The following is a 26311-nucleotide window of genomic DNA, read 5'->3' as shown; positions in this document are numbered from 1 at the left end:
CAACCACAAATAAATGACGGCCAATTAGTCTGGGAAGTTATCTGAGGAGATTAGATATTATTGTCATGATAGTTTTTTTTTTTTTTTTTTTTGGGGGGGGGGGGGATACATTGTTCTAAAAAGTTTAGCGTGACAGGCCTAGTTTAGACAATTCTGTATGTGTACGTGTGTCTCTTCAAAGCTATGGAGAGGAATATGCAACATTTCAGCAACCCAGTACATAAATAACATTTATTATAATTGGCTACTGCAGGCTAAATTGGTTTTGCTTTGTGATAGGGTTAAGTAATGTTAGCTAGAAGCATAAACTATCAACTCAAGTTGACATTAATGCCTGGTGTGGCAGGCTGCTATTAAAATTCAGAAAGTTAGCCAACAACATTTGTTGTCCAGATAGCTTACCAGTTACCTTCTAACATTATAATATTGTTCAGGATAACTGTTTGTGGCTAGTTCTGTCTCTCCTCGGGTGGATGCCGGTAACATCTAGCTTGTGGTGTATATCAACATAATTGAATTATTGACCACTGTTTTTAGTGGTGCAACACACTAAAGGATCCTGTATGGTGTAATAGTGGTATTTTACTGATCTGCTATTTATTTATTTATTTTATTTTATTTTATTTTTTAAAGGCCACACTCAGTATCACAGGGGCTGTCCACTGTTACACGTCCAAAATGAATGTGCCTAAGAGACAACAGCAAGAGCCAGCTCGTGCGAGTTGCAGTAGCACTGCTGTCAGTGTCAACCGAGGAGGATGCAGTAGAGGAAGTGGAATGGGACATCACGATGTACATATGAAAGCGGTCGAAATGGTAAACCATATGAAATGTAGACGAATGTTCTTTTCAATTACAGTAAAGGTACGGCGATGATTTCCTTGTTAGATGCAAATTTAAGACGGATTTTAAGGGCTTTTTCTAACTCAGGAAATTAGAGAATTTTCTCAAATTCACACTTTCATGGTTGATGATAAACGTATTTAAAATGTTTGCAGTTCACGGATGTCGAGGGCTCCATGAGTGGGTCTACCTTGGGTCCCAAATGACCAAATTATTTCTGCTCCTGCCGTGTAACATGCAGTTATCATGGTCATCCTCAGTTTCTTAATAAGTTGCTCTAAAAGGCACTTAGAACATGTAGTTATGTTTTCAAAAGTGTGATTTAAATGTTTTCCAAGGCTATTTTTAACAGCACACCTGTATTGTAGATAAACTCTATAAAAGTGGGTCGAGCAGTTGAGAACCACAGCTGTATACTGAAAACAAACATCAAATGGTGCAGCTGTTAAAATCGCTAATGTTGACAACACAGATGAATTATTAACACATTTTTTGAGGACGACGAAACCAATCACTTTCACTCTGAGCTAGAATGGCACGGGGTCTTCCAATAGAATCTGGGAAGTAGTTTTACATGTCTCTTAACAATCACGTGAAAACAAAAATCTACTTGTGGGTGTATCGGTGTGGCAAATTTAATGTAACTGATAAAGGTTCCACGGCGTGCTTTCCGCAGATTCACTTTCATTACCGACTTCCTCGGAAATGTTCAACTCGAGTTAGATTCGAGGCTGTTGATCACGCTTGATTGACGCGCTGCTTGACCAACCCTATGCGATGCTCTGAGAATCAACCAATCGGCTGTTTGATTTCGCGGAGTGACGGAGACTGATGAAGCACTGAAGTCCATTGTGGCTCCTTGTAGGCGTATTTGTTTAGTGCTTCGGAACCAAAATGGCGTCGAGTTGAAGAGGTGTGGGTGGGACTCGTTTTTCAAGGAAAACGAGACTCAAGGAAATACATAACATTGTCACGCCTGCGTTATATTTACATTCTGATGGAAACCGTTGGTCGCGTTCAAGCTGCTTATTACGGCGAGAAATTGGATATTAAATACACCGTTGTCGTGATAACCGGTTGACATCACCTCATGAAGCAAGGTATGGACGTGTGGAACAGGCGTTGCTATTCTCACCGACCTTGTATATAAATGCTAGTCTACATACACACTGTCCACTTTGAGAAGACCTTTATTATTTATCGTCAAAAGTTCGGTAGAGATTGCACTTACACCCCTTATGACATTAGTGGGTTTCATGTCGTCATCACTGTTGTCATTTATCAGTTTTATCATCAATAACTCTCTGATTGGGTAGACACAGGAAGCCAAAATCGACAAGCAAAACAACCCTGTGGCGATCTGTGCGCATTTTAATACATTTACTATGCAGCGTCAGTTTTATGTGCATTTTTAAAGGTTTTATGCTTTTGTCATGTTATTAGGCCAATATTGATTCTGAACTGTTCCAGATGATCTAAGTCATGTGCAGTTTTAGTGTATGGTAATGAATGCTCGCTATAATTACGATGTAAGAGTAATATTGGTATGAAGAGGTAGATTATGTTGGGTAAGGCCCAGGTACCAAATGCATGGCTTGCCACTGCCATCAATACTATCTGTGTCTATCAGTGTTTTGGAATGATGTGTGGGTTTTGAGACCTGACCACTTCAGTGACAAAAATGGAAAATACTACAGTACTCTCTAAGGCCGTGTCAGTCATGACTTTTCTCCTTGCCCTCAGGATGTCCCAGTGGGAGAGGCTGATGAAGCTCCCTACTGCGTTCACTCAGCAGTTACACGACCTCTACGACAGGGAGGGACTCCCCATGGATGTTCGCCATTACCTGTCTGCATGGATAGAATCACAGCAGTGGTAAAGCTCCAACTACATCGACGCCACATACAGTACCGTTCTATTAGATAATTCAAGGGAAGGCAGGTTTATATGGAGAAAATGTGTGTGCCATGCTAAAGACACAAATGCAATGTTGTGGATACATCAAATCATGTCATAACAATCCCTACATACTGAGCGATGAAAGTATTCCCCCCTGTGGCTGTGAGAATTGTTCACATGAGAATTAATAATGCACCACATGCACGGATCCACATACAAATTGCTGATGACGTAAGCATTGAATTCTCCCTGCTTGTTATACACTGTTTTGTTATCATGTGTGTTTCTTTCTAGGCAGCGAGCAGCAAACGACTACGACTTGGCCATGGTGTTATTCCAGGTCCTGCTTGAGAATCTAGATATCCAGTACAGTCGCTTTGTACAAGAGGAGTTCTTCTTAATGCAGCACAACATTCGACGCTATAAACAGAACTTTCAGGTCTGGTCTGAATGTTTGGAAAATGAAACCACAAATAATTCTGTCATGGATATACATTATTGACCAAAGTAATTAAAACCTACACAGTTCTGCTATTCAAAAGCATAATGAATTACTTGATGACATGATGTGCTGTTTCTGTGGCAAGACTGAAAATGAGCATTTACAGTATTTACATTGTCTCTGATCTGTGTGATTTCTCACAGCGATACCTGGAGAACCCTTGTGCCTTGGCAAACACAGTCTATTGGTTCCTGGAAAAAGAGAAAGAGATATTGAAGACTGCTGATCTGGCTGAGCAGGTTGGAGCAAATGTGGTTTTTTTTGTGTGTGTGTGACAAAAATCATGGCTACCAGGCACAGTATGTTGAACACATTCTGTTGAAAATTAAAGAAAATTAAAATCATCATCATATACTCTTTACTAACTCTTTAGCTGTTTGTATGTGATACTGTCACCTAGTGGTGGTGTGGGCAGGAACGAAAGTCACAGGGAGCTGGCGGGAGCGGGAACTAAGCAAAGCAAATTTATTTATGGAGCGCATTTCATACACAAGGTAACGCAATGTTGCGTTACATGATTAAAAGCATTTAAAAACAAAGAAAAACACCGTATAAACATTTAAAACAAAGAGAAAAAAAGAAAAAAGTACAATTAAACAGCATACAGTGCAAGAAATATAATTTAAAGGCGAAATACTCTAAAAAGCATGAGGAAAAAAGAAGAGATTTTAACCTGGAATTAAAAACATTCACACATGGGGCTGACACCACTTCTGTTGGCAACTTATTCCATTTGTGTCTAGCTTAATAGCTAAATGCTGCTTCACCATGTTTGCTTTGGACTCTGTGCTCTACTATTTCACCTGAATTTGTCAATCTCAGAGCCCTACTGGGTTTATATTCCATTAGCATTTCTTTCATGTATTCAGGACCTAAACCATTTTGTGATTTATAGACCAGTAGCAGAACTTTAAAATCTATTGTAAAGCTGAGTGGAAGCCTGTGTAAAGACTTTAGAATTGGAGTAATAAGCTCTGACCTCCTTGTTCTGGTGAGAACCCGAGCTGCAGCATTCTGAATGAGCTGCAGCTGTTTAATGCTCTTTTTGGGAATCCATTCAGAAGACCATTACAATAGTCAAGTCTACTTGAGATAAAAGCATGGATGAGCTTCTTCTGGTGTGCTTGACACATGCAAGCCTTCACTTTGGATATGTTCTTCAAATGGTCGAAGGCAGTTTTAGTAATTCATTTGATATGACTGTTGAAAGTCGGGTCTGCATCTATCAGTCAGTACACCAAGGTTTTGGACTTGGTCTTTGGTTTTTGAAGAGAGTGATTCCAGGTAATTACTAACAGAAACCCTCTTTTCTTTATTGCCAACAACAATTATCTCAGTTTTGTTGTGGTTTAATTGAAGAAAAAATTGGCTCATCCAGTTATATATCTGCTTTAAACACTGACACAACACCTCAATTGAACTGTAGTCATCCGGAGACACTGCTAGATATAATGTGTGTCATCTGCATAGCTATGATAGTCAAAATTAAAGTTCTGAAGAATTTGACCCAAGGGTAACATATACAGGCTGAACAGGAGGGGTCGAAGAACTGACCCTTGAGGTACCCCATAGGTCATTGCCATTCGATGAGATTGAACACTTCCAATGGGTACAAAATAACTCCTTTCCTCCAGGTAGGACTTGAATCATTTAAGGACTGTTCCATTCAGTCCTACCCACATTTCCAACCTGTTCAGCAGTATATTATGATCCTCCGTGTCAAAAGCCGCACTGAGATCCAACAAGAGGTGAATTAACACCTTTCCAGAGTCGGTATTCCAGAGTCGGGGGTTTGTGAGCTTGTCAACCACAGCAAACAAACAAAGTTTTGAATCTGTAATTCAAAGAATACACACAAATGGTCAGAAATAGCCATATCCTTAATGTCCATTGATAGAATTTCAACATCGTTAGAGATGACCAGGTCTAAGATGTGACCCTGAGTGTGGGTTGGACTCTTAATGTTGAGAGAGGTCAAATGTGTCTAGTATAGCAGAGAGTTCTTTTAGATTTTTTTTCCATGTTATTGTCAACATGAATGTTAAAGCCTCCCGTTATGACAAATTAGTTGTAGTGGACAAGGATAGACACAGCTGCCGGTGCACTTTAAATCTCTTTATTGAACAAAGAAAACAAACACGTAATAAGCACATTCATACACGAGCTGCTGATGGCCACAACAAGGCAGTCACTCAACATGCAGACTGGCTAATGGGTTAGCTACTTAACAGCCAGACAACTGTACATTCTCAGGAGAAAAGGTTATGTGATGTTATGTTATTTGATTAATAATCCATCCATCCATCCATTTTCTGTACTGCTTCCCCTCACTGGCGCGGGCGTGCTGGAGCCTATCCCAGCTATCTTTGTGCGAGAGGCGGGGTACACCTTGAACTGGTCTCCAGCCACTCGCAGGGCACATATAAACAAACAACCATTCGTACTCCCATTCACACCTAAGGGCAATTTAGTCTTGAATTAACCTACCATGCATTATTTGGGATGTGGGAGGAAACCGCAGTACCCGGAGAAAACCGACCCAGGCACCGGGAGAGCATGCAAACTCCACACAGGCAGGACCGGAATTTGAACCACGGTCCTCAGAACTGTGAGGCAGATGTGCTAACAAGTCGTCCACCGTGCCGCTTGATTAAGAATGCAAAATAAATCTTTATCCAATTACTCGATTAATCAATGGGATAATAGGTAGAATACTCAATTATAAACATATTTGAAAGCTGTAGCCATACTTGTGAATTCTATTGCTTGCTCATATTGGTATAAGGTACTTTTATTGTCAAGTCTGCAATATGCGTAGCACATACAGAGGACTGAAATTATGGTACTCAAGGGCCCACGGTGCTACAAAAGACGGTATAAATAATCAACATTAGTATAAAGAAGCTGAAATATATGGTATATACAGTATAAAAAGTATAAATTAAATGTGCAATATTGTACTGAGCAGCCAGACACTTTCCGATGTAACAGTAAGTTCCGGTTCTATGGTTATCATAACATTTGACTCTTTTTCCACAACTGTTAGGCTTTTGTAGTGGCATCACTACAACAACAAACATCCAGACAAAAAAGACAATAAAACACACAAAAAATACACTTGTGGAGTTAATCCTCTTGAGGAACACTGAGCTGAAGACTATATTTGCTGCCTTCTCACATGATGATTGATTGAATGACTGAACTTTGTTTTGTTTGATTTTCAAGCCACATTTCCCCTGAACACTTTGCTGCATTTGACTCCACTGTACTTGAATACAGTCTGTTTCTTTAGAGTCAAATATTTTCTTCAGTTATACTCCTTTGTCTACTGTGTCTATAAGGTAGGCTGTACATACTGTAAATCATCTTCTCCTCTTCCGCTGTCTTTTCAGGTGCGGGCTTTACAAGTAGAACAAGGAGGCTTTGAGACCAGCACCCAGTGTGACCTTGACCGTAGAATGGCCAGCCTTAAAAATGAAGTGCAGGTGGAGATATTGTTGATTTATTGTTTTGAATATCTGGATGAAATATGAGACAGTTCTTTTAGGGTGTTTTCTTTTTTTTCTTTTTTCAAAATGCGTGGTGCGTACAGTGTATGGAACATACTATGATGTGTCTGGAGGAGCAGCAAGATGAGTTTGATTTTAAGTACCAAACATACTTGCTAGAAGGTAAGCAAAGAGCAATGTTGTAATTATATTTGAAAGTTCTTTGAGGAAGAGGCACATTGTATTGTTATTATGTTTTGTTTGTCTTGTGTGGAAACTGTGATCCCACTTTGGAAAAGCCCCACTAACAGACAACCCTGCAAACCCACAACAAGCAAAACTTCAGTCACTTATCAACAAACTCAACGATCGCAGAAAGGTTGGAGTTGATGGATCTTTTAAACAATATCAGTCTCTCCTAGTCGCATTATTTCCTTTCTCATGTTTACATGTTGGATCTAGGACACACTGTCTGGCCTTAATAAGCTCCTGGACAGAGCTGAGGACCTGATAGATGCTTTGGTGAACAAAGAGATAGTACAATGGCAGAGGAGACAGCAAAAATGTTGCATCGGAGCTCCAGACAGAGTTTGTCTAGATCAGCTTGAGAAATGGTACACTCATCTCCAAATGATGCACATCACGTTAACCTTCTAAGATGCAATCAAAATATTATCAATTTAAATCTGAAAGTCGCTTATTTTAGTCCTGTGACAAGGCTTTACATTGGCATTGTTTTTATTTGTCATATAGCTAATCTGTTACAGAAACATGCTGAAAACAAAGATGCAAGTTAAATATTTCCGAAAGGGTGTTACATGTTTTACCAATTCATATTGTCGAGTTTAGAAATTGCTTTAGTGAAAAGTGAACACGATAGAGAGAAGCTCTCAGAACACATTCGGTCGTGATTCGTACTAAACAATTGAAATGCAACTGGTCTGTTGTATGGACCAATCTTTTTTTTTTTCTACTGTCTGAAACATGTGGACGTTCTTTCCCTTGTAGGTTCACGTGTGTTGCAGAAAGTCTCTTCCAGGTGCGTGAGTTCCTCAGTAAGCTGGAGGAGCTGGCTGGAAAGGTGACCTATGAAAATGACCCCGTGAAGGCCCAGAAACCCTTTCTGCAAAGAAAGACCGAAAAACTCCTTTCAGATTTGCTCAAAAGGTCTCAATTTTAATAAACATTTGTTGTGCTATAGTTCTCTCCTCTGAGTTCCTTTTTAAATCTTCACATTTTTTTTGTCATAATTTCTTTAAGTTCCTTTGTGGTTGAGACTCAGCCATCCATGCCTCAGGGGAAAGGTCCTCTTGTTCTCCGCACAGGTGTGCAGTTCTTTGTGAAAACCAGGTCAGTGCCTCTGGTTCACACAACATAAATGTACTACTAGTATTAGTACTAGTACCACTCGTGCTAAGTGGCTTCCCACTGGTGGTACGTGAAGAATCACTGACATAAATGTTCAAACTGTAAATGATGTTACAGTGGATTAAACTTTGTTTTAATCCAGTACAGTACATTTAAATGCAGTTCATTTGTATATGTTTAAGTACAATAATTTGCATTTAAACTGTTTGTCTTCAAACATTTATGTCACTGTATTTTAATGTTGGTCATGCTGGTGGTACTTGAGATCGAAGTATTTTTTTAGGTGGTATTTGGTGTAAAAAGTTTGAGAACCACTTTTATTGTTATTATTTTATTATTTATTTTGTTATTTTAATAAACTAGTGATGAAAAACCTTGCAGTCTTGCATGTTTTTCAAAATTCTAAAATCTTCCAGACTTCTCGTCAAGTTTCCTGAGCTGAATCAATCCATGAAAGTCAACGTATCAATGGACCGGTAAAGTAGTTTCTTGTTTCTTAGCGCAGACTTGTCTGTTTTCTTGCGCTTGCATGTTTAATGCTTTTCTGTTTTTTATCTATCGTTCTTTTAATCAGGGAGACCCCTCAGATAAAAGGGTAAATATTTTTCTTTGATTCTGTTCTTCCAAGTGACGTGGTAATGACGTTGTGGATCGTTTCCTGTGTATTTATTTTGATCAAGCCTGTTATGCTTGCAGATATCGTCATTTCAATGTCCTAGGAACCACAAGCAAAGCCTTGAACATGTCAGAGAGTCAGAGTGGTGGCATGGTGGCAGACTTAAGGCATCTCGTGAGTGCACTCGATTCTCAATGGAATCCTCATGTGATCAAAATTAAGGATGGGCATTTGTCTACATTCTCTTGATTGACTTTGGGGAAAATAATCAATTATCAGGGAAAAACATGGGATGGGGGAATAGAACCCCTGTTTCCTTGCCATTGTCACATTGAGCAGGGCGATGTCACCTGGAGGAGTTGTGCCATTAGTAGGGTTTTGTTTCTGGATAGATGAAAGCTTACCTTAGAGACACGTGTTGGTTGCAATGTCCATTTGATGAGCTATTGTCTCTCCTAAGGTCTTTCATGACATTCCTTGTTGCTGTCTTGGTCCTTGTTTGTTTTTAGTTTGATTGCATAAGAAGTGTTCTAAGTCTTTGTCAATTGTGCACATAGTTGTTGACAACGACTACAAGATACATTTGTTTTCTGTAGAATTTGAAGGAGCAGAAGTCAGGAGGGGGTGGTGGTAAAGGAGCCAATGATGTGAGTTGACCTGCTTAACAAGGGGAACACAACACACGTATGTATCATTTAACAAGAGGGGTTTTAACCTTGTGTGCTATGTTGATGAAAGATTTGTCTGAGCGTGACAGAGGAGCTACACATCATCTACTTCAACACTGTTTTTTCACTGAAAGGAATGTCAGTTGAATTGCAGGTAAAATATCTACCCCATATATAAATATCTTTCCATATAAAAAAAACATTCCCTTTAAAGTGATCTGATTTGGGAATAGGCGTGGCATGTTGAAGTTGTAAATAAAAAGTGAATGCCTTTGACCATACCTAGGCCACTTCTCTACCGGTGGTTATCATCTCCAACTCCAGTCAGCAGCAGAGTGCCTGGGCATCTGTGCTCTGGTTTAACATGCTCAGCCAGGACACTAAAGTGAGACATCCCAAATCCTGCCAAACATTCATCTAAGCTATAATAAGATGTTCCGAGCCACCAGAAAACAAATATTCAAAATGTTGTTTCTTTTAATTATTTTCCACAGGATGTGATGTTCTTTGCAAACTCTCCAGTAGCCACTTGGCCACAGTTTGGAGAGATGCTCAGTTGTCAGTTTCTGTCTGCCACCAAACGTGGTCTAAATGACGCACAGCTGGAAATGATCGCACACAGACTTTTTGGTAAGTTAATTTTCATGGCAAAAAAAGAGTTACCAATTTCACATGGTAATTACCGTAATTTCTTGTGTATAATGCACACCCATGTATAATACGCACCCCCAAAGTTGACCTCAAAATTCTGGAAAACCCTTCTACTTATGTATAATGCATTTTTACAATGCATGATTTTGCTTCTACCCATATGATCAAAACATGAAGTATTATCTATCTGTTGTTATTTTTTTTCAAATAATTATTCAGAAGTGAAGCACTTTATTTCAACACGTAATACTTTCTTTTTATTTACTTGCTCTTATTTTTAAAGTTCACAGCCCTACTTTTATTTAGTAAATGAGAAAACACACTGTTGTGCTCATGTTTGATTACCCAAGCAGAATTTGTAAGATGTGTACACTTTAAAGAAAACATGAAAGGCCAGGCGAAACACATTTTTATTTTAATGGGATTCAAATTAAACGGTCAAGCGTTTCAGAAAAGCAAAATCATTATCATTAAACAAAACATAACCATAAAGAAATTAACGATGATGGTTGTTCAGTCATCAGTCATATAAAAAAAAAAACACATACCAATATGTCACAAATATTCTGGGTTAAACTTATGAGCACAACTGTACATATATGCAGTCATACGTACCCCTGTCATATTAGAATTAAAGTGTACGCTACACTTTTTTTACAACCACTAGGTCTTGGTGGCATATGAGAATGAAAGTGTACACCTTGCTCATAAGCTCTAGGGGGCGGTGGCATTTTGGAATGAAAGTGTACAGCTTTTTCATAACCTTTAGATGGCGGCATAGATTTATAAAATGGGAAAGTTTTTTTCCATTTTCCCCTATACTTATGTATAATGCGCACCATTGGCTTTTGACAATTTTTTTGGGGGGGAAAAGCGCATTATACACGAGAACCTACAGTAGGCTATTGTTTACTGTCTCTTGTGATGTGACGTGATTCCCTCAAAATATTGATAAGGTAAAGCTAAGCTGTAAACGTTTTGTATAGCTTAAATTTGTTTCTACTGTTAAAGGTAAGAGTCAGACAAGCTTCGAAACATCAACCTGTGACATTTCACGTTCATGACTTCTGTTCCTTATATCTATTTTTTAGATTACATTGTTTAAAAGTCATCATTACATGTTCATGACTTCTGTTCATTTCATATTTACAGTATATTTATATATCCGTCCCCAACCACCGGGCCGCGGGCCATTTGTTACCGGGCCGCACTTGCTATGCGATTCCCCCCCGCAACATGTACTAGCATAAACCGCTTCGTCCCGGAAAAAAGGTTCAGGACCACTTTTTTAGATCACATCGGTTTTAAGTCTGTTGACAGACTGACAGACGCATTGAAATGATAGATAGATACATACATGCAGTTTTTGTTTTTTGCCTTATCGTACTCATCAGAGTCTTCCAGATTGCTTATGTTAAAACCCCAAAAATGCTTTGCGGGGGCTCGGGGGATCCCCCCCGTACCCAGCCTAAAATGTTTTTTTTTTTTTTAAATCACAATTTAAAAACAGCAATTTATGTTTACTTGGGTTATCTGTGTGTGATATCTATTTGTTTAATTATTATATTGTTAATTATCTTAATTAAACATTAAAGTGGGGAAGCTATGCAAAAAAGTTTGAATTTTAGGAAGCCAATACTTTTTCACGGCATTGTAGATAGATTTCTTGTACTTGATTATTTTTTTGGCCATCCAGGAAAGCAACAGAACTACGACTTCTGTAGTGTAGCATGGTCCACATTTTCAAAGGTAAGAATTTTAACTCTTCCTATTTGTTGGTATCATGACATTTGGTTTGCCAGCTGATCACCTTCTACACACGTTCATACAATTAACACTATAAATATATAGGGAGCGAATAACAATATGCTTAGTTAATTGACACCCTATCACCAAATGATACTCATGTCTCCTTTCCTGACAATCTTTACACTTGAATCAATGTGTTGCATACATGCCTGTGTGTACAAAGATGCAAGATGACCTGTTTGGCCTGTCCTGTTATAGGAAAACAGCCCTGACACATTCTGGGTGTGGTTTGACAGTATTGTGGTGATGGTGAAAACGTATCTTGAAAACATGTGGAGAGATGGGTATGTATCGGACCCTGAACACAGGCTTGATTAAAATTTGAGCCATTCATTTTTCAATTAGTTTCAACTCATCTATATTGTAGCCTCATCATGGGCTTTGTGAGCAAATACAAAGAGAAGATCCTCCTGAAGAAAAAACAAAGAGGAACCTTCTTAATACGATTCAGTGAAAGTGTTATTGGAGGGATCACCTTCTCCTGGGTGGAAAATACTGCAACTGGTGAGTGTGGTTCATTTGGGAACCATGATTTTCAGCTATGGCATAATAACTTTTGTCTATATGCCATCTATAGGTGATCCCGAAGTAAAGACAATCCAGCCATTCACCAAAAATGACCTCTCTCAGATTCCCTTCCATGAAATTATCAGGCATTTCCTCATCTTAAAAGATGTCCCACAAAATCCCTTACTTTATTTATATCCCAACACTCCCAAAGACGAGGCTTTTGGAAAATATTACGCTGATAATAGTGGAAGTAAGAAAAGCTGTTTTTAAATTCTTTTTTATAACAGTACTTTTTCTTGTCACTGCGATATTTGTGGTCAGATTTTACAATGGTCTCTAACCTTCTTCTTTTTTAGATGACTCTCCTTACTTAAAGTACATCCGAACCAGGCTAGTGTTTGTTTTAAAGGGGTAAGTTTAATACAGTATTTATATTTTGCTGAATTTTCTAACTTGAACTTAATATGAACCCCCAGGGAGCAGCATTGAACCACAAAGATTTACGTACTTCAGGTTTTGAATCGTGACTGAAAGAATGTCATGACATATACAAATTGGGTTGGTAAAATGAGTTTCTTTCTTCTGGCACTGTGTTATAACATTCAGATTATATGGGAAGACTTTTGGTTCTTACTTGGTTCTATGAGAGGAGGCACACTCCTCTTATGACTTCGTATTGTCAATTGCGAAACAAAGTGCAGTAACATGCTATGGCCAACATACTACGCAGGCTTTTTTCACAATTTATAACAGTTCCCAGGTGTCTTAATAACATGAATGCCCAAAGGATCAAGAAGCATAGCATACGTCTATCCATCCATCCATTTTCTACACCGCCTATCCTCACTAGGGTCGGGGGAGCCTATCCCAGCTACGTTAAAATTATATCATCCATCCATCCGTTTTCCAAGCTGCTTATCCTCACAAGGGTCGTGGGATTGCTGGAGCCTATCCCAGCTATCTTCGGGCGAGAGGCGGGATACACATCTGAACTGGTCGCCAGCCAATCGCAGGGCACATGTAAACAAACAACCATTCGCACTCACATTCACACCTACGGGCAATTTAGAGTCTTCAATCAACCGACCATGCATGTTTTTGGGATGTGGGAGGAAACTGGAGTGCCCGGAGAAAACCCACGCAGGCGCGGGGAGAACACGCAAACTCCACACAGGCGGGATTTGAACCCCAGTCCTCAGAACAGGAAGGCAGACGCTCTAAGCAGTCGGCGACCGTACCGCCCAGTCGGCCACCATGCCGCCAAAATTATATCATGTGATAATTTATTATCATTATATAGTGACACTTTGTAATTGGTCATGTAGGGACACACAGGAGGCTGTACCACACATGACCACAGATGTGGAAGAGGGAGAAGTCCTGCAGCCAATGAATGACCCATGTGGTGAGGCTGCTGGTGAGTGATGGCTCTCTTTGCTATTACATCTGCAGCAATCTCCTGCATTGTCGCGGTTCGCTTTTCACAAATTCACTTTTTTTTTCTGTGGAACCTATCCTCAGCTATTTGCTGAAACACTCACCTATTCATTGGTTTCGTGCTCTTTCTGAAATGCCACAAGATGCTGACAAAGCCCTGTCTGATTAGCAATTGGTGTCAAGGAAATATGTTGGAAGTGATCCATCTCGACTGAGAGAGAAACTGTTGTGGAGGAGCAAGTTTAGCCTGGGTTGTCAGTGGAAGTTACGGAGAGTCTTCGCTTCATGTGCTTGATGTGCACTTCCGGTGCATTTTTTTTCAAACCAAATAATCAAATTATTTTTTTAAATAAATAATGTAATAAATAATTTAAATTTTTTTTTTTAAGTTTGTAAGATGAGTTTGAAATGATATTCAAAGTGGTTCAGGATCATAATTAGTGGTATACAGTTTAAAACTATGAATTAATTATAAACATTTTTTGGGGGGAATCAAATACTATTTCGCCATTTTTGGGGGGAATCAAATAATATTTCGCTATTCGCGACAGGGCTCTTTCCCTCGCAACTTGCGGGGATTACTTTACATGGAAAAAAGCTTTTCATTTCAAACTAATCAGTGTCCCCTCAGTATTAAATCGTTTCCTGACTTTTTCTAGGCTTGTGGTGTGTGATGTTTGATGCTTTGAAACCGCACGTCAATGAAAATAAACGCACCTCTCATTTACATGCACTCACACATATTAAGGCCACGTTCGAAAAATTTCAAAAGGCCCATGGGCACACTTTTGTGGCAAAAATATTGCACCAGTATTGCCGTAACTATCAATTATAAGTTTATGTAATCTCTGGACCTCAACTATGTACTGTACTTTCACTGATGCTGCATTGATGCTTTGCCTCATTTATTTAATCAAATATTTTCAAAGACCACAATTGAAACATGTTGTGGCCATGTGTAAAACAATATCATGAAGTATTATTTTGGAATGTGGTTCCATGGTTTAAAAAACATATTTCATACAAGAAAATGTTTATTCTGCCTGCATCAGTTTAACTGTCTTCCTTTCATTTCTTTGCTCTCAGGGCAAATCGGAGATTCCCTGGAGCCTCATCTGGTTAATTATCGTGTTGACCCCATGCTGTGTGACCCTGTTGCAATCTCGGGAGAGGATCTGATGTATCCCCCTAACTCTAACCACTTTTTTGACTCTGAAATCTTCATAGATGAACCCTTGGTTCCTTGAGTCATCCTGCCAAAGTGTTCAATCATCAGTTCATGTCAGGTTTTCTGGTCCTCTGCAACTCCCCCGTTACTCACTGTTTATTATTACTGGAACAAACTCAAACAATTGTTTCCCACTGTTGTTTGGAGCTTGTGTTTTTAAAAAGCAGACATTCAAGAAATAAATGGTAGGTTTGAAAATGGTGGAAATGGGGTGTCTGAATACATACTGTATATTGTTAGAACTTGAACTTATAACGCTGGGCTTATTGCCAGTTAAGAATGCCACATTGCAGGTGCTGTAACTGATTTATTGGAAAGCCTTGTGGTAGAATGTTTTACTAACACAGTGGGAATGAAGCACAGACCTAATTTAGGTCGCTGTATTCTATTTTATATACCTACTCATCAGTATGCAAACTGTCAACTGGTAATTTGTAATTACATGTGATTATTTTTTTCATCGTCAATGTCCTAATAGGGCTTGTCCTTATTAAGGTCATGAATTGAACCTATCCCAGCTGACTTTTGGCAAGAGGGTACACCCTGGGTCACCTGCCAATCGCAGGGCACATATACAGTAGACAAACAACCATTCAAATTCACCCCTATGGACAGTTTAGAGTCTTATAGTAACCTAACATCCCAGAAAACCCACGCAAGCATGGAGAGAACATGTGGTCTTGAACTGACATTGAGATTCCAACATGGACGGTACATGGACCACTTGACTGTGAGGCAGACATGGCACGACATATTTTTTGTAGTATTTTACATACTATCAAACAACATATCTATGTGAAAAGAGCAGATCATATTCGGTAATCAAAACAGGAAAGCGTTTCGAACATCTGTTAGAGTGTACCAATTTATGTTGCGCACTGTAGGGTGAAGTAAGGAACTAATTTCTAATTAGTTTCTCGGCACCAATGTTATCCGGACATTTTCTGCAAATCACTACTTGGTAGCACACCAATTACTAAAAAGGAAAAAAAAATGTTGATTGACTTTACCGGTGACTGAAATCATTCCATGTGACGTAAACCATGTTACTCCTTTCTTTTTAATGTTGGACGTATAATAGAAAATATACAGAAAATACAAAACACGTAAAACATGAAAAGCATATAAATACATTTTGTTAAATATGCATGTGAAATATTGCAAGAAACTACTGTTAGGGAAGGTCTTAAATGGTCTAAAGATGGAGTTTGAATCTCAGCTCAATTTAAGGCTTAGTTATTCATCTCGAATGTTATTGCGTGTTGTTTAAGAATCCATCCATCCATCCATCCATTCTCTACCGCTTATCCGGGTCGGGTCGCGGGGGCAGTAGCTTCAGCAGGGACGCCCAGACTACCCTCTCCCCAGCCACTTCATCCAGCTCTTCCGGGGGGATCCCGAGGCGTTCCCAGGCCAGCCGAAGGATGTAGTCTCTCCAGCGCGTCCTGGGTCGTCCCCGGGGTCTCCTCCCGGTGGGACATGCCCGGAACACCTCACCAGGGAGGCGTCCGGGAGGCATCCGAATCAGATGCCCTAGCCACCTCATCTGGCTCCTCTCAATGCGGAGAAGTAGCGGCTCTACTCTGAGATCCTCCCGGATGACCGAGCTTCTCACCCTATCTCTAAGGGAGAGCCCGGACACCCTGCGGAGGAAACTCATTTCGGCCGCTTGTATCCGGGATCTTGTTCTTTGGGTCACGACCCACAGCTCATGACCCTAGGTGAGGGTAGGAACGAAGATCGACCGGTAAATTGAGAGCTTCGCCTTTCGGCTTAGCTCTTTCTTTACCACAACGGACCGATACAAAGTCTGCATCACTGCAGACGCTGCACCGATCCGCCTGTCGATCTCCCGTTCCATTCTTCCCTCACTCGTGAACAAGACCCCAAGATACTTGAATTCCTCCACTTGGGGCAGGATCTCATCCCCGACCTGGAGATGGCATGCCACCCTTTCCCGACTGAGGACCATGGTCTCAGATTTGGAGGTGCTGATTCTCATCCCAGCCGCTTCACACTCGGCTGCGAACTGCTCCAATGAGAGTTGGAGGTCACGGCTTGATGAAGCCAACAGAACCACATCATCTGCAAAAAGCAGAGATGCAATACTGAAGCCACCAAACCGGACCCCCTCTACGCCTCGGCTGCGCCTAGAAATTCTGTCCATAAAAGTTATGAACAGAATCGGCGACAAAGGGCAGCCTTGGCGGAGTCCAACCCTCACCGGGAACGAGTCCGACTTACTGCCGGATATGCGGACCAAACTCTGACTCCGGTCGTACAGGGACCGAACAGCCCGACCACCTTACGGCCACAGCTCCAGTCGGCCGCCTCAGCAATGGAGGCGCGGAACATGGTCCACTCGGACTCGATGTCCCCCGCCTCCCCCGGAACATGAGCAAAGTTCTGTCGGAGGTGGGAGTTGAAACTCCTTCTGACAGGGGATTCTGCGAGACGTTCCCAGCAGACCCTCACAATACGTTTGGGCCTGCCACGTCGGACCGGCATCTTCCCCCACCATCGGAGCCAACTCACCACCAGGTGTTGATCAGTTGACAGCTCCGCCCCTCTCTTCACCCGAGTGTCCAAGACATGCGGCCGCAAGTCCGATGACACGACCACAAAGTCGATCATCGAACTGCGACCTAGGGTGTCCTGGTGCCAAGTGCACGTGCGGACACCCTTATGCTTGAACATGGTGTTAGTTATGGACAATCCGTGACGAGCACATAAGTCCAATAACAGAACACCGCTTGGGTTCTGATCGGGGGGGCCGTTCCTCCCAATCGCGCCCTTCCAGGTCTCACTGTCATTGCCCACGTGAGCATTGAAGTCCCCCAACAGAACAATGGAGTCCCCAGGGGGAGCGCTCTCCAGCACCCCCTCCAAGGACTCCAAAAAGGGTGGGTACTCTGAACTGCTGTTTGGTGCATAGGCACAAACAACAGTCAGGACCCGTCCCCCCACCCGAAGGCGGAGGGAGGCTACCCTCTCGTCCACCGGGGTGAACCCCAACGTACAGGCGCCGAGCCGGGGGGCAATAAGTATACCCACACCTGCTCGCCGCCTCTCACCATGGGCAACTCCAGAGTGGAAGAGAGTCCAACCCCTCTCGAGAGGACTGGTACCAGAGCCCCAGGTGTGTGTGGAGGCGAGTCCGACTATATCGAGTCGGAACTTCTCGACCTCACACACCAGCTCGGGCTCCTTCCCTGCCAGAGAGGTGACATTCCACGTCCCTAGAGCCAGCTTCTGTAGCCGGGGATCGGATCGCCAAGGTCCCCGCCTTCGGCCACCGCCCAGCTCACACTGCACCCGACCCCTATGGCCCCTCCCACAGGTGGTGAGCCCATGGGAAGGGGGACCCACGTTACCCTTTCGGGCTGTGCCCGGCCGGGCCCCATGGGTGCAGGCCCGGCCACCAGGCGCTCGCCTTCGAGCCCCACCACCAGGCCTGGCTCCAGTGGGGGGCCCCGGTGGCCCACGTCCGGGCAAGGGAAAACGAAGTCCATTGTTTGTCGTCATCATTAGGGGTCTTTGTTGTTTGTTTAAGAATGACTTCTAATATTTGTGCTGGGCACATAATTGTCACCCACGTCAGTCAGGGTTCTACTGTTATTGACAGTTTCCATGTGAGTCAGAAGTTCCTCAATATGAAATAGTCTGAAACTTATCATCTTTTTCCAGATGGGAAATTCCTGCTGTTTTTTTTTCACAACGTGACACAAATGTTGTAAAAATGGAATATGTATTACAAAATAAGAGTTTGTTACATACTTAAATTTACTTAAATCTACCAAACACTATGCATTTAATGGAGTCACCACACAGAAAAAAGCTTGAATCTGGCTAGACCAATAAATACAAGGACATGGAGCATAATGAAAGAAAGTAAAGAAATTGACTTGAGCATCTGTTTTGACTTTAATTGACTTTAATCTGTTCGCTCCTTTTCTCAACTGCTTCCCGCAAATTCCACTTATTTAGAATAGTTGCTGGTAACTTTTCTGTCACATTTCTTTACAGGAGGGGTCACTAACCTTTAAAAAACAAATTAATTAATGAGAAGAGCCATTAGTTTGATACAGCACACACTTACTGCTGTCACAAAAACAATTTTTCAACTCCAAACTACAAGTTTTCCCCTTCAAAGTAATACTGGAGTCTAACGCACTTTCCCAACCTTCTCTTGTCATACCTTTACGCACTCCTGGAAAGATTTTTCTGTGATCCTCCACAGCTTAAAAAATCCAGGTCAGGTGATTTCTCCAGCATGATCATGTTCTTCTCGGCTAGGAAATGTGGGATGCTCAGGGTATTGTGAGCAGGTATCGGTATCGGTTCGATCCGATTTGAGCAATAATCATAATTTACTTGTTTTGTAGGATTGAATGTTAAAAAAGGCTTAATCAAGTGATATTACTCAAACAGAGAACAATAATCAGCAACAGTAAGTGTAAGAAAAACTGACCCATTTATTATTAACCAATGGGATACATTAGGTTTAACAGTGAACTTCAATTGGAGTATCAATAAACGACTTTAAAAGGGGACATATTTTGCCAAACCAACTTTTTTCTAATATTTGGTATATAATATTGTCTCTATGATACGGAGCCCCCCTGGTGCCAAGGTATGAGAAAAATAAAATTAATTGATAATCTGTTCCCTCAGTTTAGTAAACTGTACCCTCAATTTAGTACTGTGTTTAGGAAACACGCAGGCTAATTGTAGCCAGTCCTGCTAGTACTGCTATATAATGATCAACCCCCTCGAACTACAGCAATATTGCCTTTCAGTTGAAAAAATGGGATGTAGTATATATCACGACATGACAATTTATACACAGAATTCACACGAGTAAGAATATAACATACAAATAGAATTAACTTCACTTGACAGATATATGTAGGTATACGGAGCCCCAGACATTTGCTAAACTGAGGGTACGGATTACTAAATTGAGGGTACAGTTTACTAAACTGAGGGTACAGATTACTAAATTGAGGGTACAGTTTACTAAACTGAGGGTACAGATTATCAATGAATTTTATTTTTCTCATACCTTGGCACCAGGGGGGCTCCGTACTATGGTGCCTCAGTAAAGGTGAAATACGAATTAAAATCGTCCACGCATTCTTGAGTTGCAGAGGTTTTTAAACCGACAGGCCTGAAATCAGGCCATTCGAATTTCTCAAGCTTATCTATCGTCCCTTTCCGCTCCCGAGCCAGCGCTGCCAAAATAAACGCGTGTGCCCTCACAAGTGGATCTTCTACACAGAGGCAACCAATCAGAGGAAAGGGGGCGGTCTTAGCCAAATATGGACAAAGCGGATGCAAAACTGGGTCAAAGTAGTAGCTATCAGAGGGGCCTTTTCTGGACACTCGTATAACAAAACCAAGGCGTTTATTTAAATGAAATTGACACTACTGGTGAGCTATCATTAGAATGGGCCTGTGGGCTACTCATGTGGTCTTTGGGGGCTAACTGATGCCTGCGGGCAGAATGTTGGTGATCTCTGCTTTACAGTCTACATATTACTGTAATGGCATTTGTTTCAGCACTTAGAAATGTTATATATTAAGGGAATTTAGGATTTCTTAATACAGAGGTATGTAAAGGGTGTCGCTGCCCTCGTGAGCAGCAGTTGGTAGGCCCTTCGGAATTGTCGGTTCATGACAGCGTAGAGCACCGGGTTGATGCAGCTGTTGAGCCAGGTGAGGTTTGCACAGAATATGTGCAGCACCTGCGGGGCACGGCCATGCTTATCGGCAATGTTGAGTAACAGGAAGGGGACAAAGCAAAATACAAAACACAGGAAAACCGCAAAACACATGCGCGTCACACGCTTAAATTCTGTATCCTCTCCTGAGGCTGCTGTGTGGGATGCTGCAGTGGCGGGCACAGGCGGACTTGAATGTGACTTAGTGACAATATCGGGATTTGACTTGCTTTCTCCCAATAGATTTGCTGGCTCGTCCTGTGTTTTTGGGGATGCATTGTCACCGTTGACATCCTCTTTACTCTGCACGAATTTGGGCTGATTGCTCAGCACACTGCTCACAGTGGTCATCCCACTTTCAACACCACTGTCATCAGTGCCTGGTGCTGAAAGGGCCGGTTTCCTCTTGGAAGACCGCCGGCTGAGCCTGTAACGGAGCAGGGCCTTTGACGCAACCCGGACGCGACAGTAAATGAGGAGGTAGAATGTGCCGACACAGGCCAGTCCAATGAAGAAGTAGAAAAAGAGCAAGATAGTGGTGTAGGGGCGACCCCTGGTTCGATGGAAGCTGCACGTGCAAACCTGAGGCACAAACACATAAACGGACCAGAGTGGGCTGAAGCTGGCCAGGCCGAGCGCCCATGTTGACAGCAGGAGGGAAACGAGCCCACAGTCTGAAAAAACACGGTCAAACAAGGCCCTTTTTGCAACCAGGAGGTATCGACTCACAGCTACAAGGCAGAGGGTGATAATGGAGACAGAATTGGACAGGAACAGCAGCAGGCCAAAGGTCCTGCACCAGAGCTTGCCGCTGCGCCATCTGAGGTGCCGATAGGAATCAACGGAGATTGGCTGCAGTATGGTGCAGTAGAGGAGATCAGCTACAGCCAGGTTGACAATTAGCACATTGAAGCGGGTCCTCACTTGTGAGTCTAAGGCAAAAGCTAGAATGGTCATCAGGTTCCCCACCGTGCCAGTGATTGTGACTGTGCAACCCCACAGCACAGCAAAGTAGCGGTAGGCTTCTACTGAAGCACTGTAGCAGGAGAAGTCATCCTCTGTTTGGTTGGTGACGTTCAGCAACATCCTGTCAAATGATGATACATCAGCTTAGGTAATTTCAAAGAAAGTGAAATTCTCACAAACTCAAATAGTGAAAAAAACCAGCATTTCTCAACCTATATTGAGCAATGAGAAACAATCTAACGGCACACCACCCCCCCCAAAAATGTCACAAAAATTGGATCCACAAGTGAATTATACCTTATTCCATTTAGTGAAAGAGCATTTAATTGTTGTGCATGTCACTATATGGCATACTTAAATGAACAGATACATTATTTGTAGTAATTCAATTAGTTTTGACCTGTTAAGTGAAACTGGACAAGTTCCAGCACTTGATGAATTTCAGCACATTACTGGTTCGGAATAACTGGTCATGCAGTAACACACACTTCTTACAGATAGCAATTGTTTATTGTTTGTGGTCAAATTATTAATTTCATGTGCATTCTCTGGTAATAGTTTTAAGTTTGAGATGTTAATTTGTTCCCCTTCAGTTATTTTTTTATTTGTTTATTAGCGAATCATTCTTCCTCTACTAAAAGAGGAACACATTAACAGTACAGCATGGCCACGTCACTTGTGTTGGACTTCAACAATGTAATTTGCCAAATGAAAATTTAATGATGCAAAAGTTGAGGCCGAGGAGACATGCACTCATCTGTCTGCAAATCAAGTGAACAAACAAAGCTGAGTATTTCTGTGGCACCGATACACCATCTCATTATCTCACAGTTTCTACCTCCAATCTAATTCTTTTGACTTCTACACACACACACACACAGACACAGACACACACACACATAAACATATAACATTACATATAACAAAGTTCCAGCAATAAGAGTTAAGATGCATAGACATTGAAATAAGTCAAAGGCTCAAAGAGTTAGGTTTATTTTTATAGATTTCTGATGAATATGGAATATTACTCAAGCGGAAACACTTTAGACAGGGTGTGATAAATTACCTGTAAAATTCTAGCTAAAACAGCACATTAAAACAAAAGGCGATTTTCAAATACTTTCTTACCTCAAAGCGAAATATTTCTGCCACGTGTTTGAAAATCCGGCACAAAGCTATGCTTCTCTTTGCTCTGACATGCTCCTCTGTTTGGCACCCTGTCACCATTTCAATTTATGCATGTTTTGTATGTTGCGAAAGTGCCCCTGGTATGATGTAATTGTTTGAGGTAGGGTTTTTCCACCTTCTGTCATGTCAAATTCAGGAAGAGACTATGTTGCACATGTCCTCTTCCCTTCAAAGTAAGTAAAGGATGTTGTTTTTTTTGTTCTCATATTTAATGAAATGGTTACTATGTCCTGATTAGATCATGTTGTCCCTTTCAGACCCAGATGTGTTTTTACCACAGTGACCTGGGTACAGCAGAGGAAAGAGATGTTGCACACAGCAATCAGGTATTGTCTCACAAATACATTTTGCAGCGGCTTTCCTAAGCAAGAGAAGATCCTTGGCTCATAAATCGGGTGTGCTGCTGAGTTCAAAAGACAAGCACATTCAATGAAGAAAAGCGCCTGCTTTTTCTTCCGGCTTGTCCCGTTAGGTTGCCACAGCGTGCCGTCCTTTTCCATGTCAGCCAAGCTCACCTCTTAACTCTCTAACACCCACTGCCCTCATGTCTTCCCTCACAACATCTATCAACCTTCTCTTTGGTCTTCCTCAAGCTTTCTTATATGGCAGCTCCGTCATTATCATCCTTCTACCAATATACTCACTATCTTTCATCTGGATGTGTCCAAACCATTGAAGTCTGCTCTCTCTAACTATGTCTCCAAAACATCTAACCTTGGCCGTCCCTCTGATGAGCTCATTCCTAATCCTATCCAACCTGGTCACTCCTACAGTGAGGAAATGAACACAAAGTCTATCAAAACTACTAGGAGATAACTAACACTAACAAGAACAAAGCATTTAAAAAACACTTTACAACTGTTTAAAAATGCCGTTCGGCATGCTAGCAATTCCTCTGATGCTACAATATCCTAGCGGCAGCACCATGCAAAAATGGCGTTGCTTTGAGCAGTACATGTGCACCATTGACTCCAAATATGGAAACAATAGGTCCTTCTACTTCAATAGTATCCCGTGAACTTGAGCGGCTCGGTAGTCGTAAAATTCACTTTTATCCCAAAAGTCAAGGAAAATGTGCTCCAAAAGTCATAGTCTCGGAAGAATCAGTAATGACAATCTGAAAAGATAAAACTTATCGCAAAAAGGCAGTACTCCTCAAGTTGAAAGTCCCTACACAATTTGTAAGTTAACAAATTTTTTCCATTGACAATGTGCATGACATTTTACTGTGTTTAAATGGCACTCAAAACCTTGCGGTAGGGATCCATCCACCCGTCCATTTTCTGTACCGCTTATCCTCACGAGGGTCGCGGGCGTACTGGAGCCTATCCCAGCTATCTTCGGGCGAGAGGCGGGGTACACCCTGAACTGGTCGCCAGCCAATCACAGGGCACATTCAACAAACAACCATTCACACTCACATCCACACCTCCGGGCAATTTAGAGTCTTCAATTAACCAAATGCAAGTTTTTGGGATGTGGGAGGAAACCGGAGTACCCAGAGAAAACCCACGCAGGCACGGGGAGAACATGCAAACTCCATACAGGCGAGGCCGGATTTGAACCCGGGTCCTCAGAACTGTGAGGCAGATGTGCTTACCAGTTGTCCGCGGTAGGGATCTTCAGTTAAAATTCGGAGGGGTCCGGTTCCAAAGGCTTTCAGCGCAAAGGTCTGAACTGCAAAATGTTTTGAGTTGTGTAACTGATCCGTCAAATTAAATGAAAATGGCACATATGCTTCTCCTTTTCAAAACATGAAGTTGTTTTTTTGGAAAAAAGAAGTTCTACTTTCTATGAAAATACTGTACTAATATCTGTCTGTACCATAAATGAAATGACAGTATTTTGATCCTGCTAACACAACAATACATTCCCAAAAACACAGAAATACAAAGTGCTTCTTAAACACACATCTAAACTCTTATAATTGTTCACATTTCAATAACAAGAACACCAATAACTGCTACAAACACATCAAATTGTATTTTGTATTGTATTTTGATGCCTGCAACTCTGAGGCTCGCAAACATTTGAAGTTAAGCAGCACAGGCATCTCAGGCCTACATTTCAGGTAACAGTGAACAGGCAAATAAAAGTAAGTCAGAACAGGTAGCTGCACATTTCAAGTAAAGAAAAAGGATTTTGAGTAACAAAACCTACCGCTTATGTTGCCCTAAAATGACGTTACCCGGGCGAAGATTCATTATTTATTCCAGGTTGTGACGTAAACGAGTGAGTATTCAGTTGTGTATCTCTGTTGTACTGCGATCTCACTTTGCTTATCTTGCGTGATTTGGCCTCCGAGTTCAATAGAGGTTTTGTCGAAGGATCCGCGTTTCATTTGTGTAAGTGCCGCTTAACGTTCCTGCTTTTTATTACTCACAACATATTGTTAGCCTAACAGCATAATTGCCTAAGTAATTTTTTGAATGAATGTGCTACGGTGGGCCACTGGTTAGCACATCTGCCTCACAGTTCTGAGGACCCGGGTTCAAATCCGGCCTCGTCTGTGTGGAGTTTGCATGTTCTCCCCGTGCCTGCGTGGGTTTTCTCCGGGTACTTCGGTTTCCTCCCACATCCCAAAAACATGCATGGTAGGTTAATTGAAGACTCTAAAATTGCCTGTAGGTGTGAATGTGAGTGCGAATGGCGGTTTGTTTCTATGTGCCCTGTGATTGGCTGGCGAGCAACTCAGAGTGTACCCCGCCTCTCGCCCGAAGATAGCCGGGATAGGCTCCAGCACGTGAAGATACGCGGTTCGGAAAATGGATGGATGGATTTTTTTAACGTTTTCCGAAAGCAAGAAAAAACACAAATTCAACAAACAAAAAGAGTCCTGTTGCCTCGGCTTAACCTTTGCAGATTACCTTGACATGGATCACTGACAATCCACACAGACATAAAGAAAAAACTGAATATTTAGCAAGCACATTGGTATGTTTTATTGATACTGCGACAGTAAGTGACGTAAAATGACTTGAGCAATTATGCTATCAATGGTATTGCGCTGGCTTCCGAAAGAATAAAAAAAATACTGGTCGTGGTCTGTCAGCATTGCGGACATTAAACCAGATTGACCATGGATCCACATGAGACCTTGACTTGGTCCGCATCTGGACCACGGGACGCCATTTACGGCTTCAGTAGTTAGATATTTTAAGGGTGGAAGATACACACGGACCCTTTTGGGATTCTCAGGTTCCACTAGTGGTCTGCTGACCACACTTTGAGAAACTTTAAAACAGCTTTAAAACAGGCCCCACCTTAGGTTGATATCGTTTTATTGGAGACGCATCTATGTATGGCAAGTTGAGAGTCCGGTATTCACCATATTTGATTTTAGACTCTGACATCATATTAGGTCCACCTGCCTAAAGTGGTCACAATCAAATACAAGACTGCAAAACTATTTGCG

General features: G+C 41.6%; 2 protein-coding genes across 5 annotated transcripts; one reads left to right on the top strand and one right to left on the bottom strand.

Annotated features, from left to right (window-relative positions):
• The first annotated feature begins 678 nt into the window (after nucleotides 1-678).
• On the top strand, nucleotides 679-15226 carry stat2 (signal transducer and activator of transcription 2). 2 transcript variants are annotated; one of them, XM_061784355.1, is made up of 24 exons: nucleotides 679-816; nucleotides 2587-2718; nucleotides 3037-3181; nucleotides 3388-3483; nucleotides 6637-6729; nucleotides 6837-6915; nucleotides 7032-7111; nucleotides 7195-7346; nucleotides 7741-7899; nucleotides 7993-8082; nucleotides 8517-8576; nucleotides 8675-8695; nucleotides 8797-8890; nucleotides 9313-9363; nucleotides 9455-9538; nucleotides 9671-9769; nucleotides 9879-10014; nucleotides 11732-11784; nucleotides 12043-12128; nucleotides 12212-12348; nucleotides 12422-12604; nucleotides 12711-12765; nucleotides 13680-13771; nucleotides 14878-15226. In XM_061784355.1, the coding sequence occupies exons 2-24, from the start codon at nucleotides 2588-2590 to the stop codon at nucleotides 15036-15038; spliced, it is 2337 nt and encodes a 778-aa protein (XP_061640339.1). In that variant the 5' UTR covers nucleotides 679-816; nucleotide 2587; the 3' UTR covers nucleotides 15039-15226. The 2 variants fall into 2 exon arrangements, with proteins under 2 accessions (XP_061640339.1, XP_061640338.1); XM_061784354.1 differs by lacking the exon at nucleotides 679-816 and adding an exon at nucleotides 1723-1943.
• A 4250-nt stretch (nucleotides 15227-19476) lies between these two features.
• On the bottom strand, nucleotides 19477-24174 carry gpr84 (G protein-coupled receptor 84). Of its 3 annotated transcripts, none has more exons than XM_061784359.1 (3): nucleotides 22837-24174; nucleotides 21667-21829; nucleotides 19477-21594 (listed from the first exon to the last, which is right to left on the bottom strand). In XM_061784359.1, the coding sequence occupies exons 2-3, from the start codon at nucleotides 21826-21828 to the stop codon at nucleotides 20611-20613; spliced, it is 1146 nt and encodes a 381-aa protein (XP_061640343.1). In that variant the 5' UTR covers nucleotide 21829; nucleotides 22837-24174; the 3' UTR covers nucleotides 19477-20610. The 3 variants fall into 3 exon arrangements, with proteins under 3 accessions (XP_061640343.1, XP_061640345.1, XP_061640342.1); XM_061784361.1 differs by having other exon boundaries at nucleotides 21712-21829; XM_061784358.1 differs by having other exon boundaries at nucleotides 19477-21829; nucleotides 22837-24161.
• Nucleotides 24175-26311: the final 2137 nt, after the last annotated feature.

This window comes from Phyllopteryx taeniolatus, chromosome 9 (genome assembly GCF_024500385.1).
Source record: "Phyllopteryx taeniolatus isolate TA_2022b chromosome 9, UOR_Ptae_1.2, whole genome shotgun sequence".
NCBI classification, from domain to species: Eukaryota; Metazoa; Chordata; class Actinopteri; order Syngnathiformes; family Syngnathidae; genus Phyllopteryx; species Phyllopteryx taeniolatus.
Note: the sequence above shows the minus strand (reverse complement) of the source record. Positions and strands in the feature narration are given on the sequence as shown.

Excerpts from the sequence above, each read along its gene's own strand:
- stat2 (XM_061784355.1), top strand. The coding sequence starts at position 2,588 with ATGTCCCAGTGGGAGAGGCTGATGAAGCTCCCTACTGCGTTCACTCAG. Across the intron at positions 8,083-8,516 it reads CAGTTCTTTGTGAAAACCAG|ACTTCTCGTCAAGTTTCCTG; the intron begins GTCAGTGCCTCT and ends AAAATCTTCCAG. Across the intron at positions 9,539-9,670 it reads GAATGTCAGTTGAATTGCAG|GCCACTTCTCTACCGGTGGT; the intron begins GTAAAATATCTA and ends GACCATACCTAG.
- gpr84 (XM_061784358.1), bottom strand. The coding sequence starts at position 21,828 with ATGTTGCTGAACGTCACCAACCAAACAGAGGATGACTTCTCCTGCTAC.